A 17,885-nucleotide genomic window follows, 5' to 3' on the forward strand; every position below is an offset into this window, starting at 1 on the left:
AACTACTACCCCCAGCAGACACGGACCCAGAACACTGAGCACAGTGACAGGCAGGCCAAATAGATTTTTTTTCCAAGATTTTTTTCAAAAGGACCACTGCGTATATTCAATCTATAATATATGTCTTCTGGCCCTGCCTACACAATTCTGTCCCTGGAGTATTACTGCAGGGCGCAATGCTCTGCACGGCCGATATACCAAAAAAAAAAAAAATGTGCAACACTGCTAAAAGCAGCCTCCACACTACTGCACACGGTTAGATGTGGCCCTAAGAAGGACCGTTGGGGTTCTTGAAGCCTACACTAACTCCTAACACTCTCCCTATAGCAGCTCCAGCATCAGCAGCACTTTCCCTGATCTCTGTCAGAATGCATCTGAGGCGAGCCGCGGGAGGGGCCGATTTTTATACTCGGGTGACACCTGATCTCGCCAGCCACTCACTGCAGGGGGGTGGTATAGGGCTTGAACGTCGCAGGGGGAAGTTGTAATGCCTTCCCTGTCTTTCAATTGGCCAGAAAAGCGCGCTAACGTCTCAGAGATGAAAGTGAAAGTAACCCGAACATCGCGTGGTACTCGTTACGAGTAACGAGCATCCCGAACACGCTAATACTCGAACGAGTATCAAGCTCGGACGAGTACGTTCGCTCATCTCTAGTTGTGACCCCTTCTCATCTGGTGTGGGGGAGAGAATTGTAAGCAGGACCTTATGCGTGGCACTTTTTAATGGAGAAGATCACAGATGGCTGTTTTAGATGTCATCAATGTAGCTCCGGACATACGGCACACTGTGTAGCCCGCCAGCATGCAGCACTAATATGGCTCCATACTTTGCGGACCCTTCGCTGCCGTACAGTCTCGGTCCACATGGCTCTGTGCTCAGAAGGTATTTAGTCTCGGGGTACGGATTCTCCTTGGGGAGATACAGTTGGTGTAGGGAGTCCTACAGGCAACGCTCCCTGGAAGAAAGGATGCAAATTAGCTCTCTTCCAGAACAAAGTAGACCAATGTAGGCTGTCATTTGAGGTGTGCTACTTTTTTATTTTGCGCCAGGCTCAGCGGGTGGATAGGTTTTTGATTTAAAGGGGTTTTATCATGACTGTAAGAACTTCTCCTTGACAAAGACCAATAGGTCAAAACGTAGCTGCCATTCTTGTCATGGGAGAATAAAGTTTTTCACGACTTGTTGCACCTACTTATGCTGCCGTGCTATCTTTGCTCTGTAAGAACTTCTCCAGCAGCTGGACCCATTATAGAATAACAAAAAATTGACCATACTCAGCTCTCCTCGGACCCCCAGAGTGGACAGCCGGGGAAAAGTACGTGACTAGTGCAGCCAATCAGAGGCAGCAGCGTTACCATCCCGGGCCCAGGAGTTTAGGGATTTGACGCTGCAGTCTCTGATTGGCCGGAGCAATCACATGCTTCTGCTGTGTACCCGGAAGCTGGTGCCAGGGCAGTATGAGCCACTCAGCTCCATTTCGGGGGTCTGAGGAGATGTGAGTATTATCTTTTTTTATTTTACAATGGGCACAGCTGCTGGAGAAGTTTTTATAGTCATGATTAAACCCCTTTAAAGAGTCTTGAAACATGACCAGCCAAAGCAGGCGTTGAAATAATTTCCATCACAGGTAGGAGGGCTTAAAAGAGAGATCTTGTACATTTATGGATGGTGTGGGCTCAGGAGATGAACCCACGCCATCCACAGCGGGAGCCGGCTGAAGCACACAGTGCCCGGGGTCAGAGATAACTGGGATGCCAGGATCGGCACTCGGTAGTTTACAGGAGGAGCTCCTCACACCCGATTAGTTCCTCTATGATTCAATAGCAGCTACGGCAGCCGGAGGTCTACCAATGGTCTCTGGGTCCGCCACATACAGCAGCCTATCAGGTTCTAGCATGGCCTTTTCAGAATGCAGGTTTAATGGCTATTAAAGTGCATATGAGAACTCTGACATAAAGCTACAGCTATATGGTAGACCTGCTCTGTGGGAATCCGGGGACTGTTCTGCTAAGAAGTGCCTGCACACATAGATATTATATGTACACATGTTCGGTTTAACTTCCACTGCTGACCTCCTGAATGTGTCATTGTATAGATTCGTCTGAGAATTACTGCAGTTTTCCTTTTGGTCTAAAAATATCAAAACTATTTCAGTAATTAAAAACAATGAATCATATTATTCACCCAAAATGGAATAAAATGCAAGAAATTGTTTGAGCATCAGCAAATGCCAAAATGGAAATTGTGTAAGCAGTACATATGGCTTATTGCATCGGACTCTATATGGAGGCAATGCGGGCCTTTGGTTAGATGGCACCCTGAGCGGCACCCTCCCCTCCCCCCCCCCCCCCCCCCGTCATAGGCAAAGAAAGCTGTATATAGTGAATAATACTGTGCCAGAACCAAGCTCAGAACATAAATACAGCACCAGAACCAAACTCCACAGAGATACAGCACCAGAACCAAACTCTGCAGAGATACAGCACCAGAACCAAACTCTACATAGATACAGCACCAGAACCCAAATCTGTACATAGATACAGCATCAGAACCAAATTCATAACAGAGTACCAGAACCAAACTCTACAGAAATACAGCACCAGAACCAAATTCATAACACAGGGTACCAGAGCCAAGCTCAGTACATGAATTCAGCACCAGAATCAAACTTGGTCAACAGCCGCAATTACAGTTCTCTCAGATTGGGGCTGTTAACTATTTAGATGCCGCTGTGCTTTGACAGTGGCATTTCAGTATCCCAATGGTCATTTTAATGTCCTGAATCGCCTTCCTCTGCCTATTGCAAAAATGATTTTCAGCCGAAAATACGTTCATTTAAGAATATTGCCCCAAAAGGTGCCCATAGCCTTTATAATGAAAGATGTAATGTCAGTAAGACGGCGGTATGTATTACCTGTATCCTGTCTTGTAGAAAAAGATTTGTTTGGCGCAGAACCATTTGATCCCTTCTGCTGTGCGGTGGATGACTACACACCGGACATCCAGTCCAAACTTGATGAGATGCAGGTAAGTCCTTACATTGCTATTACCATCTTATTTATAGTCCTAGTATTTATATTCAGAAGCTGTGAACTCATTGTCAAATAAAATCCCCCCCCCCCCCCTTTCCCCCTAGAAGTTGTTGGGATAGATGAAACTTTCTCTGTGTTTGTAACGCTGATATAAGTAAGTGATTACAATATCAGAGCGAAAGCATCATTTACTGTGGAGAACCGACCCCTTGTAGGGAAGCTCTAGTACCCTGATGTACCGCCTCTAGCTTAGATACAAGATGTGATACTGGCAGGCATAGAGGCTCTAATACCCTGTTGTACCACCTCTAGCTTGGATGGTTGACCCACCCAAACCATCACACCAGCAGGGGGCAGTATACCACTAAAGAGCAAAGGTAAGATTGAGGCACTCACCCTAGGTCTCCAGACACGAAAACAGCCCTCATCGGTGCCCAAACTAAACCTGGATTAATTACTGAAGACAACCCGGTTCCACTCCTTAGCAATCCAGTTACTTCATTCATGACATCAGTGCAAATGGAGGCTGTAGTACCCTATTGGATGGCCATGAGTCCAAATGTCCTTCAGCCAAGCGCCTGCAAATGGTTTCGACAGACACTGGGGTGTAACGATGGTGCCACCTGTCTCTGGATGGCGGACAATAAAACAGTTGGAGCTTGTTTGTGCTTGTTGGACGATCAGACGCTCCTCTCTGCTGGTGGTCTGTCAAGGGAATCCTGACTCTGGTCACCTTCTGTGCCCTCATGCATCCACTTGTCCCAACACCCCCTAACAGTCTGGTCAGACGCTCCTCTCTACTGGTGGTCTGTAGGGAAGTCCTGATTCCGGTCACCTTGTGTGCCCTCACACATCCACTGGTACCAACACCTCCTAACAGTCTGGTCAGACGCTCCACTCTACTGGTGGTCTGTAGGGGGCGTCCTGAGCCCAGTCACCTTGTGTGCCCTCACACATCCACTGGTCCCAACACCCCCTAACAGTCTGGTCAGACACTCCTCTCTACTGGTGGTCTGTAGGGGGCATCCTGAGCCCGGTCACCTTGTGTGCCCTCACACATCCACTGGTCCCAACACCTTCTAACTGTCTGGTCAGACGCTCCTCTCTACTGGTGGTCTGTAGGTGGTGACCTGAGCCCGGTCACCTTGTGTGCCCATCCACTGGTCCCAACACCACCTAATAGTCTGGACAGAATGGCCGGTGGGGGACAACTCACCGATACGACCATCCAGCTTCTCACATCCCAATAATGCACCCCTCTCAGACTCTGGTAACAGGCTGAAATCTCTTCTCTGCGTTGTAGAGGCATCTAGTGGTCAACAAGCTCTACACAAGTGGAAGAAGAGGTCACTACACAGAAGGAGCCTCTGAGAGCCTTTTATAGGGGGAAACACTTTTAGGGTCTCGCATAGCAAGTCCGTTCATCTAATCACCACAACTCTCATCAATTATACATCTGCCTGAGATGTTTTGCAGCAACTCCCCTCTAGGTGCTGGATATTTTTTGTCAAAGAGTATAGTTTGTATCAGAGCGTTGCTTTTAAAATAATTTTCCAATTTCAGCACAAAATTCTGTTCCGGCACGGTAGGGGTTGGGATTAGAGATGAGCGAACGTACTCGTTTCGAGTACTTACGCACCCGAGTACCGCCATTTTCGAGTACTTCAGTACTCGGGTGAAAAGATTCGGGGGGCGCCGGGGGGCGGGGAGAGGCGTGGCGGTGCGGGGGGTAGCAGCGGGGAACAGGGGGGAGCCCTCTCTCTCTCCCTCTCCCCCCTACTCCCCACTGCTACCCCCCGTGCCGCCACGGCGCCCCCCGAATTTTTTCGCCCGAGTACGGAAGTACTCGGAAATTGCGGTATTCGGGCGAAAAAGGGGCGGGGCCGAGCACGTTCGCTCATCTCTAGTTGGGATATATTACCTGCAGTTATCATTCTTTGTTGCCCATCTGACCCACCAGTTCTGGGCCCCGTTTTCAGCCGTCTTGGATGGCCCCAACTAATCTCTAACTACCTAATCCACACTGTGCAATGCTCTCTGATTGTCCAGTGCTGATCATGTGAGCAGCTCTGGCCAATCAGCATGTGTACTGTATAGTCATCAGGGGCTGCATATTTTGATAAGATAGAATTGTTTTAATTAAAAATAAATCTGTTTTCATGTATAATAATTTTCTCTCATTGTATGTGAACTGTGCAATAATCGGTGGCGCTACGTCACTATGGGCAAACTCTACACAGTGAAAACTTTGCCTTGGTACAGAAGTAAACTTTAGAAATGTCCCTGTGAATTGGCAGGTGCTCAAATTTCAAAATTCTTGCTAATCCCCCTCTACAAATCTTGGATCTTGCACAAACCATAGAATGAGTGTCGGTTGTCGATTTGCCCCTGGTGACGAGTCTCTCCTGATGGATATTATCAAACCTGACTTGCTTTTGACTTTCTAATTTCCTTTAATGCTTCACTGGATTTTAGCGGCAGAGATGGTTAGTATGTTCTCTCTTCAGATCTATGTCTTTATTGGATACCATAACCATACTGTATTATATGGGGGCTAGTGCGGGACTGGACTGAGACTTTATTCTGTGTGGATGGAGACGTGAGCAGGTGTAACAGCTACAACTTTCTTGTTAAGGGCGGATTGCTTCAGATTTGCCGTGCTGACCCTCCGTGCTGATTTTCAAAATCACATTCAAACACATTTCCCCCCAAAAAAAATTACATATGAAATCTGTGCGAAACTTGACTGCGGTGCGAAATTTAAATCTGCCACTTGTTAATTTTAGCATTACATATGCTGCAGAATCTACTCCTTCTGAAATGAGTGAGAAAATTCCGTATCAAAATCTGTTTAAAAAAAAAACCACATCAAAATCCACACCACATTGTAAATTGGTGGCAGTGTGGGGGGGGCAGAGGATATAAAATATAAGCCCAATACCTTCCTCCTGTTGCCTTGATGTTCCCCCACCGCGCTCTCCTTGTCCTCCGGTCTTCTGTTGACAAGCGTCACAGCAGTCATGTGGGTTGTTTACCACCGCGACCGCTGCAGCCAACAAGAGGCCTTATGGGGTCTTCACTGATGACATCCCATCAGCCTGCCGGGGGCTTCTACTGTGGAAGTCCACATGACAAGTTTATGGGCCATCACTTGACAGATGCCACCATTAGACCGGCGCCATGGTGAGTATATTTGTTTTCAGCACAGGAGACCCAAAATAAAATAACTCGGAAAAACCCATTTTTGAAAAATGTCTTTTCTTTTACCTTATTTTTTAAACTTTTTTTCACCGAGGTATATTTTTCATTAGATGAAAAAATACAATATAATCCAAAAATAAAACTTTAGGAAAGAATGAAGACATTTGAGAGAGATAATTTTTTTATATTTCCATTGAATGGTCACTATTAGAGCCACCATACTTTTCATTATGGGGCGTCCCTGTATGGACATTAGTCACGTGACCCTGGAGCATAACAATGTGCTCACTGAGCAAAAACATCGTCATCAGATTAATCCAGATCTCTATTCCATGGGGATGGGGGGGGGGGGGCAGAATTTGGCACTAGGAGCATAAATTGATGCACCCTTCCTGTCAGCTGTTCACAGAATGTCAATTTCTTCATTTAGTCCATCTGCGTCCACTACCAGAAGCTTTCCTGGACACAAATGTTAGTATTTCTGCAGAACGATTTCATCCCCAAGGGGAATCTATGTCATATTGAATTGTTGCAGTGCTGAAGGCCAAAAGAGGACCAACATGCTACTGGATAGGGGGCTCTAATGAAGTGGCCATTCTGTATATGACAATAATCTTATTTTTATAGCGCCAACAGATAATCCAAGTCAGAAGTAACTTGTACAAACAGAGTAAGGCATTACATACAGTATTAAAGCCAATAGATGCTTTGAACAATAGGAGTGAGGGCCCTGTTCATAAGCGCTTACAATCTCTGAGGAAATACGGATGTCACAGAAGATAGCAGTGCTTGTTTTGCACAATAGTCAGACATTTTTTAGATAAATAGGGTAACATACAAGAATCTGCATGAGACGCTCACCAGCCGCTATCTATGTACAGATATGAGGTTATGGGGTGTGAGGGATATTGCTGGATGAAGGGCCTTGGTTTCTGAGGGGGATTGTAGAAGTAGGGTAAATAGAGAAGAGTTAGATTGGGAATGTGGTAGGTCTCCCTAAAAAGATGTGCTTTGAGCATGATTGTACTGTGGTTGTTGGGAATTAACCCTGTTGTCCAAGGAAGCGCATTCCAGGAAACTAGTGCAGCTTGAGAAAAATCTTGGAGACGGAAGTGGGAGGTTCAGATTAAAGATGAACTAAGTGCAAGGATATTAGCAGGAAGGAGAGCACGGGTAGGGTGGTAGACAGATGATGGAGGAGGTATAGGGCGGCGCAGCATTGTGGAGAGCGTTATTGATGAGAGTGATGAGTTTAAATTGTGTTCCATAGTGGGTGGGCAACCAGTGCAGTGACTGGCACAGGGTGGAGGCATCAGTGCAGTGACTGGCACAGGGTGGAGGCATCAGTGCAGTGACTGGCACAGGGTGGAGGCATCAATGCAGTGACTGGTACAGGGTGGAGGCATCAGAATGGTGACTGGCACAGGGTGGAGGCATCAGAATGGTGACTGGCACAGGGTGGAGGCATCAGTGTAGCTGTTGTACTAAAAGATGAGCTTGGCTGCTTTGCTCAGGACGGTTGGAGAGGGGAGAAGTTAGTGAGGTGAAGATTGATCACTAGTGGGTTGCAGTATTCAAGCAAGGAATGGATCAGGGCAACAATAAGCGGTTTTGATGTTTCCACAGAAAGAGAAGGGCAGATACTGGAGATGTTTTTGAAGTGCAGGTGACATGAAGATGCAAGTGATTGAATATAGGGAGTGACAAAAAGTTTGGAATCAAATATGAGATGGAGATATCAGGTTTAGATTGGTTAGTAGATGTCAGAAACACAAGTTGTTTTTTAAAGAATTCAGTTTTAGAACGACGACTTGGTGTAAGAGACAGTAGACAGACTACCACTGGAGTTTTGTATTAGTGAGGGTGTGATGTCTCTGGATTTAATATATAGTTCGGTGTTGTCAGTGTAGAGATGGTGCTCAAAACCAAATCTTCTGATAGTTTATACAGTACGGGCCGTGTAGATTGAAAACCAAAGAGGACCAAGGGCCAAACTCTGAGCAACACCAACAGCAAGAGGAAGAGGAGTAGTAGTCAGAGATAACCACATGTTTAAAGGAGGAGGGAAAAAATACCAAGACAAAGGTTAAATATTGTAGTGAGGTGACCAATGGCAGCCAGTGAGAGAGACCGGAAGAGTTGTGAAGGAATGGGGTCACTAATGCAGGTAGTAGGGCAAGAAGAAGAGAGGAACCTGGAGACTATTTCTTCTGTTATTGGGTGATATGCTGAGTGATCTAGAGGAGGTGCCATGGCATCTGACCCGTGACATCACCAGGTCTTCTGGTTCAGTAACGTCCCATAAACATGCCTCATGAGGTTATAATGTAGAAACCCCAGCATGTTTGCAAGATAGCACTGATGGCATCCTCTGTTACAGCCTCCTATTGCCTATGGTGGTCACGTGTGTAAAAAACCATGTGGCTGCTCCAGCAAAAGTAGACAAAAGACAGGAGGACCTATGTGGCAATCGGGGAGCAGTGCAACAGTGGAGAGATAAGTATTTAATTTCTAGCGTGTCTTTCTTTCAGGAAGGAACTCGGTGGGGAGTCTTTTTAGTATCCTTTAACAGCAGTTTTGTCACTTCAGTCTGGCCAAACTGGTTTCAAGAGAAAGTCAAATGCAGGTTGGACCACTGACGTATCTATAGAGGGTGCGGTTGCACCCAGGCCCAGGAGCCTTAGAAGCCCATAAGGCCTTTTTTTCTCTGTATAGGGAGCCCAGTACTATAAGTAAAAGCATTATAGTTAGGGCCCTGTTACAGTTTTGCATTGGGGCCCAGGAGCTTCAAGTTACACCTCTGGGTTGGACCATCCAAATTAATCAGCTGGGGGGAGGAAGCACAAGAAGGTGGACTGTTAAATAGACATTAGGTTTGCCCTTTGTTACCTGGCTGGGATTTTCTTAATGGACCAAAGGGCAAGTATACACCTGGACTTTAGAGTGAAAATTATAAAAAAGACATGCCGAACAATGGTAAATATGTATGGCCGCGCTCCAAGGACTATGTCGTTCTTAAATAGCTAGAATAAAAGCTGGATTAACTTGGTGTAGGGAGGCCTGTCTAATGGCAGGCTCCCACACCACTTGTCCAAATGTGCCTCCAAAAGGAACTGCTACATGCACCTAATCCCTGTACTGTTCTGGGACTGCGTCACGAGAATGGCCCAGGGTACAAGGACTTGGTCATGGATATGAGATAAACAAATGTCAAAACAATTCTTGCACAGCAATAGGTGTTGGTAGTTGTGTTTACATAAAAGCAGTTACCTACTTCAGAGGAGACCACAGTCCAGTGGGTCTCCTCAATTATCCAAGTTTGTTTTACAAAAGGAATCGCCATGGGGATGCTGGACAAAGGAATTGTTTTTACATTTGTTTATCTCATTCTGAACAAGAGGGCAGCTCTGCAGCTAGAATGTGCTCCATTTCTTCACCCTCAGGAACAGAAAACTTTAGAACAACCTGTAAGTCTGTGTTTCTCCGTTTTATTTTCAGAACTCTTTTGCATTTATCTGTAGGTCATTTTATTTTGTCTTCTTTTTATCCTTTTTGTAAGCGTAGCATTTTTTTCTTTAAAGCTTAAAACTTTAATAAGCTTGGTGCTCGTTGCTCTGAACCTTTAAGCTTCAATTGGTCTTGTGGCGTGCCGGAGAGCAGTGTGTGAGTGTATTTGTGGCCCCGTATTCCAGGTTTGGGGCAAAAAGAATCTAGAGTTGTATGAACTGTTTTAGGGTGTGATTTACCATATGTTACATTTTCCACCTAAGTATAAGGTGAGCGCAATGACTAAGTGTGTGAAATGGGTCAACCCCCTTGAAGTTGCACCCATGTCACACGCTGGGGAAGTGCAAAATGACATATCCTTATTAGTTATGTACCCTTTTTTCTTTACATTGTTTCTTGTTGTGGACTTTCCATAGAGTTCTGGTCCCAAATAATAACCACCATAGCTTATCCAGTAATATGAAAGCTTTCATCTATGCAGTAATACATACCGCATTGTGGCATGATGTTAGAACTTTGCTGCAGCATAGTAACTACACCATGAACTATAGTCTGGAATAACAATTATACACACTGTGTAAGACGATACATACACTGTATATAGCTGTCTGGTTATTTTTGCTTTCTATGTAACATTTTATTGGCATTAGTATCTCAAGTCCTATAGCGGATAATACACCACTCTGTCCTTTTGTTACTGAGACTTCAGCCTCCACATGATGGGAATGCTGTTCTATAGTCTGAGCCACATTAAGTCATTTCCTCTGTAGGCAGCCCAAAACAGTCTTATTTAACTTTACACATGCTTGACATTCTTGCAGTATGGAATCCATAAACTTCGCTTGTCATAAAGCACTGTAAGAATAGTAGAAGACTTCATAAGAACATAAAGGGCATGTGTTATCAGAAGGTCAGATGTTAAACATACAGGGTGATGGGCAAAAAGAATGGCCCAAAAGTAAAGCTGGCGTCTTCATACATGAAGGAACCTCCAACAGCCAGAATGACATGAAAAGATAGAATTCTTCAACTATTTAATGAATCTTACTGATATTCCATGTGGGCGCCTTTGGTGGCATTAGACAACGTGAAGCACATTAAAAGTGAAGATGCCCATATGCCATGGCTGCAACAATTACAGTAACAGAAGCTTATGCCTCAGCGTACACATTTAATATCTGAATACAAGTGCACAACTGTTGTCTATACTAACAACATATAACTGCAAGGTTCTCTGTGAACATTTTCATCAAGACACGTGGGCCCATCAACAACTAAATTGAACAACTGTTGACTATACTGCCAGGTATTCTACTTTCCTGGAATCCATCTGGAGGCATTTGGCCAAAACTGAGGTGTCTATAGCGTTAGGAACCCTTCCAATAAGATTCGAGTGGTTGATGGGCTCATGTATTTTTATCAAAATATGTGCTAAGAACCTTGCATTGTATTGTGGTAAGCATAAATAAGAGTTGTACAATTTTGTTCACATATTAAATGTGTATGACTTCTGAAGCTTGTGTTTGTTACTACTCAAAAGCAGCATGCGTATTCCAATGCATACAAATATCCAAATAAAATGAGTTTATTAATAGGAACCACGCATTATATCCTCGCAATGGGGTTTTACTCGGGCATAAAAATCATCATTAAAAGCCATGTTTATATAGCAGTATGCATATAAGAACAAATGAGAATAGAAACAATTACATAACCGTGAAATATCACATATCCAATTATATACATGTACAAGACTTAAAACCTACATTCAGAAACATCATAAATTTTTTCAATAAAATGCCTCTAAACATTAGCACACAATGTTCTCCAGCAATCAAAAGCTTCAACACTTAGAAAGGCTATGAATGCTTTAGAGCACAAAAGGGCCAAACTTGTTAAAGATTTAAGCTTTAAAACAAAAAGTGCAATGCTTATAAAAGTAAAACATAAAAAAACACAATAAAACTGACGCTTACAATCAGACTCTTTTTTGCTTCCTTGAGGGCAAGAGGAAAATCATACCTGTAGAAATTATATTTAATCTTTTTTTGCACGGCATGCTAATTCTGACTGGTGGGCAAGCTAGACAGTCTCTGCTAAGGTTTGTCCCAAAATGCTGCCCCTTGCTGCTAACGTGACGTGGATGACGTCTGGGCTATAGAACTTGCTCATACGCCTGGAGATCACACCCTGGCTTGTGCACATAGTAGGACAATAAAATATGGGCACAAAAGGGACAAATGAACTGTGAATGCACCACACCTTACTCTCCAGGCGCATGCGTGAAAGTTCAGTAGCCCTGAGATTGGCATCTGGTAGGTCATGCTGGCGGTGAGGGGCAGTGTTATGGGGCCTGATCTGGCAGCTGAGACAGTCTGGCCTGCCCATTGGACCGCTTGGTCAAAGTTCGCATGCCATGTGGAAAAGTTTAAAACGTATTTTAACAACATCCTTTTGATAATGAGCGATACTGCTGTGTTGTACGAGGGTAGACTGCCGATGATGGCTTCCCTTTAATCTATGTTGGCCTAACTTTCATTTTTATTTTTCAGGAGGGGTTCAAAATGGGACTAACTATGGAAGGGACTGTGTTTTGTCTCGATCCTGTTGAAAACAGAATCTGAGGCTGAGTGTCCAGTTTTCTTTTTATGAAGAAGTGTACCAAATACTGAAGACAAGAAGGACAAAGACATAAATGTATTATTGACAGTAGCGGTACCAGGTAGCAGCAGGTCACTTGTGGACAGCTACCAAACTTTTTCCTATGCAGACTGGTTTTTATTCCATGTGTTCAGATTGTTTCTGGTTTGTTTGACCTCATTTCACAAGCGATCATTTTGGGTTCTTATATATTAACAATACTGAAATATCTCTGCACATGTTACCCCATTAAGTATTAATAGAGTTGGTTTTAGGAAACAAACCCTTGTAGTGTGGACTACAAGACCTAGCAGGATAAACCTACTGGAACACATTAGCTTCTCTAGTCCAGACTTGCTGCGGGCAGCCGCCTCTGGAGGAGCATGCCCGGCTCGTGGGAGAAGAGCAGCTATCAGCGCAAGAGGACTGGGAGCCCAGAGGAGTTGGCCTGGAAGAGGGGAAGCCTGGGGATTTCTGTGGCCTGCTCAGTAGTGTTTGCTCGCATTACATCCTGATGCGAAGAAGGTTCATCAAGTGCCCTTGTTTGTGGTGCCATCACTGTCTTCCACTATCATATCATGCTTGTGTTGTGCCTTGATTGCCCAGTGCCATCATGCCTTGCCTTTGCTCTGGTCCTCTTCCAGCTCCTTGCTGCTGCTGATCCTCTGTTCATCACTAGGCACTGTAAAGCTACCCACTCCACGCTCTTCTGTAACACTGCACAAGAGCTGCAACAAGGAACTAGGAAAAAAAGCTGAATTTGCAACAGAAGAAAGACGGCAATTGTATATTCTTTCTTTTTGGTTAAAATGAATGTCACCAAATTTTTCCAGGTATGTCTGCTGTGTGTATCTGTGCAGTAGTTTGGGAGACACTTGCATTTTATTAGTAGCAGCCACACACAGGGGACTACAGCAAGTAGTCCCCCATATTCATGAGCTACAAGCTTCCTCCATTCCCCCCACCCTCGAGCCACTGATTGACATCTATCTCTGTAAGCACAGTATTAGGCAGAGAGCAGTCAATAAGTGGCTGGAGGGTGGGGTGGGGCTAGCTAGCAGCTCATAAATATCGAGGACTACTTCCTGTAGTGCTCTGTGTCTTCCTACTATTGATAAATTACAAGTTTCTCCCTAACTACTGCACAGACACACACAGCAGATATATCACTCTCACAGCATGACTGTCATTATTATGATATGTGTCTCTCAGATAGGGCTGCAAGGAGATGGTTCTAGAGTAAACATAAGAGCGGATAGTATTGCATGCTATTCGATGCTCAGTCAGTAATTGTCATCAGAGCACCAACTAGCCACAAAATATTTATTTTCACTTTTAGGCTTCATGCGGGCAGTCTTTTTTTCCTGGTGCATTTGGGGTGAAAAAAAACCTTCCAGAGATATCACATGTACTTTTTCAATTATGCCTGAGTTTTTGGGGCGTTTTTTTTCATCAAGCGTGTGACTTTTTTTTAGCAATTTTTTTTCCTATAGAGAAACCTACGGAAAAAGAGAAAAGAGTCCGAAACAATGCCAAACCCAGAGCATGCTGCGATTTGCAAAAAACATCATGGACCCAAGCAAATGTAGCAAAAGTGAGAAAAAAAAGCCAATACTAAAAATGCAGTATTTGTAGGGGGATTTATAGTTTACTATTGACCTGCAGCAGCAAATATTGGGACGCAGTGTTTTTTGTTCCCCCCAAAAAAGCCACTGCGAAAAAATACGCAATAAAACGTGGCGATTTTTGCAAAAAAGACTGCGCCTGAAACCAGCCTCACCCATGTCTATTCGTGAGGTGCGTCTTATAGTCTGAAAACTACAGTAGGCTCGTTTAAGGTGGACTCAATGTACATGATGCATCGCCCGTGTTGTAACTTTTTTATTCTTTTGTACTGGAAAAAAAAAAATCATTTGTGTTGGTTGTTAACCTGCTCTTTCATTAGGACCGACTCCATGTGCTTCCTGTCTCATGTTTATCGGCTTCGGAATATTTTGTGTACTAAAAGTTGTTATATCGGACAGTTTTATACTAAATATCAAAATAAATAAAAAAAATCTATATATGTAAATGTGTGTATGTATGTTATACACGCACACAGGGTAATCGCGAGGCAGAACCCTATAAAAGTCGGTGTAGATACTCAGCGGGGCTCAGATTTCTCTAAGGAACAACAAATCATACCAAATGTTGCCACAAGGGGATTATGTGCAAGATATAGGAGTACGTCATAATTAATGGTAAAGAACCGTCCACTGGGGTTTGGGAGAGGATTATGTTTACGGTAAGATGGCTCATTGATCTGTCCTGTTGGCCTATAGATATGGGTACGGTGTGCGCTCCTAGTACATGTTCCTATAGATGTGATACAATGGAAGGTAGTAACATAATATATAGCACCGAGAATGGACATATGTCCATCCAGCTCAGCCTTTCTCCAGTGTTGAGCCACAGGAAGGCACAAACTCCAATGAGGTAGAAGCCAATTATCTACATTTTAGTGGAAGATACTTTCTTCCCGACTCCAATCTGCAATCAGCATAATTTCTGGATCACCGACCCTTCTGAAGTAATCAGTGAGATATAAGATGTAATATTATTACACTCCAGGCTCTCTTGTACTCTTAATAAGTTCCCCATCACTACGTCCTCCAGCAGAGTTCCATAGTCTCACTGCTCTTACAGTAAAGAACCCCCTTCTATGTTGTGTAGAAACTTTCTTTCCTCTAGATGTAGAGAGCGCCCCCCTCATTTATCATCGAATCTTTACACAATAAATTCAATCAAAGCCCACATAGAAATATATGAATAATATAATACATTAATCATAGAATAAGACAAAGTAGTGTATTAGATATAAACACACAGATAATTATCCAATAGAGGGATATGGAATAATGGGGGAAGAAAAGACATGATACGCTCTCACTAATGTAAAAACTAACAGAAGACGACAGGGAGAAAAAAATTCCATGCAATAAAAATAAGGGAGAAAAAACTCTACATAAGTGAAGAAACGAAACAACAAAAAGCATCCGAATACTATAATAGAAGCTTCACAGATGAGGTATCCAAGATCGAAGGGATGATTCCACATGCTGAAGGCTTGAGAATGGTAAATAGAGTACACAGAAAATAAATGACATATCTAAAATGAAAAAATAAAAACACAAATTAATGGCAGATGCAGAAAATATTACAGATGGGAAACAAAACTCAATTCTTCATTAAAGGGGTTCTGTCATTGAAAAAATAATTCTATACTTGTCTTTTCCTCCCCCGTCAGTCTGCTTACCAGATCTTTACCTCACCTATCTTCTCCTTTCTCCTGCATTCCCCCGGGTCACCTCACCTCCAGCTGGCTGATTCCTCTGCTTCCTGTGAAGTTACTTACATTCTCAGGCAGTCTCCTTCCTCTCTGGCAGTGTTACATCATTAGTTCACAGCCAAGGAGGGAGAGTGCTGATCTATTGCAGAGACTGTGCACGTCCGCTGTCTCTGCCAGAGATCAGCCTTCCTTCCAAGCCAGCGAACGCTACATCACAGGGACGTCACCTACACTGACCTCCAGGAAGAAGAATGCGAGGAATGCAGGCTTCATAACAAGCCAGCCAGCTGGAGGTGGGATGACCCCGGGGACTGGAGTAGCTCAGCGAGGAGAAGGAGCCATAAGGAGGCTGCCTGTGCAGGAATAGGCGAGTCTAGAATTTTTTTCTTTTTCATGACAAAACCTCTTTAGTCTTACTGTCCACCTACATTCATATATACCAATAACTTTTAAACAGCACCCCCCTCTGACATCGATACCATAAACTTTAAAAGAGCTGGAATCACAGTCATGCAGGCCCTAAAGTGCCTAAGGATTGCTTTAAGATGAAACGGATCATCAGTATTTTTGGCCACCAGGATGGTCCGCACATATTCACGTGTAGTTCCCTTAAAGGGGTTGTCCCGTGAGAGCAAGTGGTGTTAAGCACTTCTATATAGCCATATTAATGCACTTTGTAATATACATCGTGCATTAAATATTGGCCATACAGAAGTTATTCACTTACCCCTCCGGTGCTGGCGTCCCCGTCTCCATGGCGCCGACTAAAGCTGCCTTCTGCCGGGATTAGACGCGCTTGCGCTGTCTGCTCTCTTCTGTCCGGCTCCGGCATGCTCGCGCTGCAGAGGTCTTCTGCGCATGCAGAAGAGCTTCTCCCTGTTTCCCACTGCTATCCCCGCTCCACTACGCCGCCCCCCGAATCTTTTTGTCCGAGTAGTCAGTTACTCGGAAAAAGCGGTGCTCGAGTCCAAAAACACCCGAGCAGAGTACGTCCGCTCATCTCTAATCCACAGTGAATCTTCTTAAAATCTTCCACTACTAATTTGTTAAATATTTCAACTCGTAGACAAGTGAGGAAATGTAAGCGTCCTGGGATGGATTGAATCCGGGAACATACTTTTTCACGCAAGAGCTCCTCTAGCGCCATTAAAGCCTCCCTATCCCTCTGGCTAAGCAGTCACAAGCCAAACTTCTATTTCTTATGGTACAATGTGCTCCTTACACAGGTTTGATTATTTTGTTACCACCTCGCTGATAAGGGTTAACCAGCAAGGCATGTTCAGGAGATATATGGTCATACTGTTCGCATCCAGTGCTATATATTCTCCTGCTGGAAATATTTTTTTTTCTTCGAGAAATCCAAACCCACTGAGTCTACACACCGGCTTTTCTTAGGTTCTGCGTATAGTGTTTGTTTTTTTTTTCACTAGAGACCACTGAATACCTCTAGTTTTAATTATGGTCACCCTGTATATATACATACATACACCATATATATATATATATATTGCCACTGTCACCGGAAGAATACTCGCTGGACGTTTGTAAGGACATTTAAACAGTAAATCAATTAAACATAAAAATATAATGATAGTAAGAAGTGTCTTTGCATATTATCCCGAAGTAATATCCTATATGGGGATACTGGAGTGTGTGCAGTACAAGCAGATGCCAAACACAATCCATTATTTGCGTGTAATCATTCAGTAACCAACATGGCGACTTACATTCCAACACGGCTATTAACAGCTGAGTCCAGTAATGGCAGTATGATGAATCTCTTATTACCTGTATGATGAATCTCTTATTACCTGTATGATGAATCTCTTATTACCTGCATGGTGTGTTCACACGTTGCTGATTTGCTACAGATTTTCGATCAGAACTGCTGCAGATTTCACCCTTCAATTGTATTCAAAGTAAAGGATGAAACCGCCGCAGATCTGCATCAGAAAACCTGCAGCAAGTCAGCAACATGGGAACGCAGCCGTAAAGTTGTGGCCAAAAGTCTTGAGACTGACACATTAACATTTTCAAAAAGTTTGCTGCTTTAGTGTTTTTAGATTTATTAGGGTGTTTTTCACATCTACGTCAGAACCTCCAGCTGGAGGTTCCGTCTCAGATGCGACTGAAAATGCGCTGCATGGGCGGACCCTATTATAGTCAATGCAAGTTC

The 17,885-nt window shown here is 43.8% G+C and overlaps 1 protein-coding gene across 5 annotated transcripts in view; it reads left to right on the plus strand.

Moving 5' to 3' along the window:
* GULP1 (GULP PTB domain containing engulfment adaptor 1) overlaps positions 1-17,406 on the plus strand; it is a 308,401-nt gene extending 290,995 nt beyond the window's left edge. For 3 of the 5 annotated variants that reach the window (XM_066577081.1, XM_066577083.1, XM_066577082.1), the window contains 2 exons: positions 2,934-3,028; positions 12,294-17,406. In XM_066577081.1, coding sequence (XP_066433178.1) covers positions 2,934-3,028; positions 12,294-12,365 — 167 coding nt within the window. In that variant the 3' untranslated portion in view covers positions 12,366-17,406. The remainder of the gene's footprint in view (positions 1-2,933; positions 3,029-12,293) is intronic. The other 2 variants (XM_066577084.1, XM_066577085.1) reach the window with 1 other exon arrangement.
* The last annotated feature ends 479 nt before the right edge of the window (positions 17,407-17,885 follow it).

Source organism: Eleutherodactylus coqui, chromosome 8 (genome assembly GCF_035609145.1).
Source record: "Eleutherodactylus coqui strain aEleCoq1 chromosome 8, aEleCoq1.hap1, whole genome shotgun sequence".
NCBI classification, from domain to species: domain Eukaryota; kingdom Metazoa; phylum Chordata; class Amphibia; order Anura; family Eleutherodactylidae; genus Eleutherodactylus; species Eleutherodactylus coqui.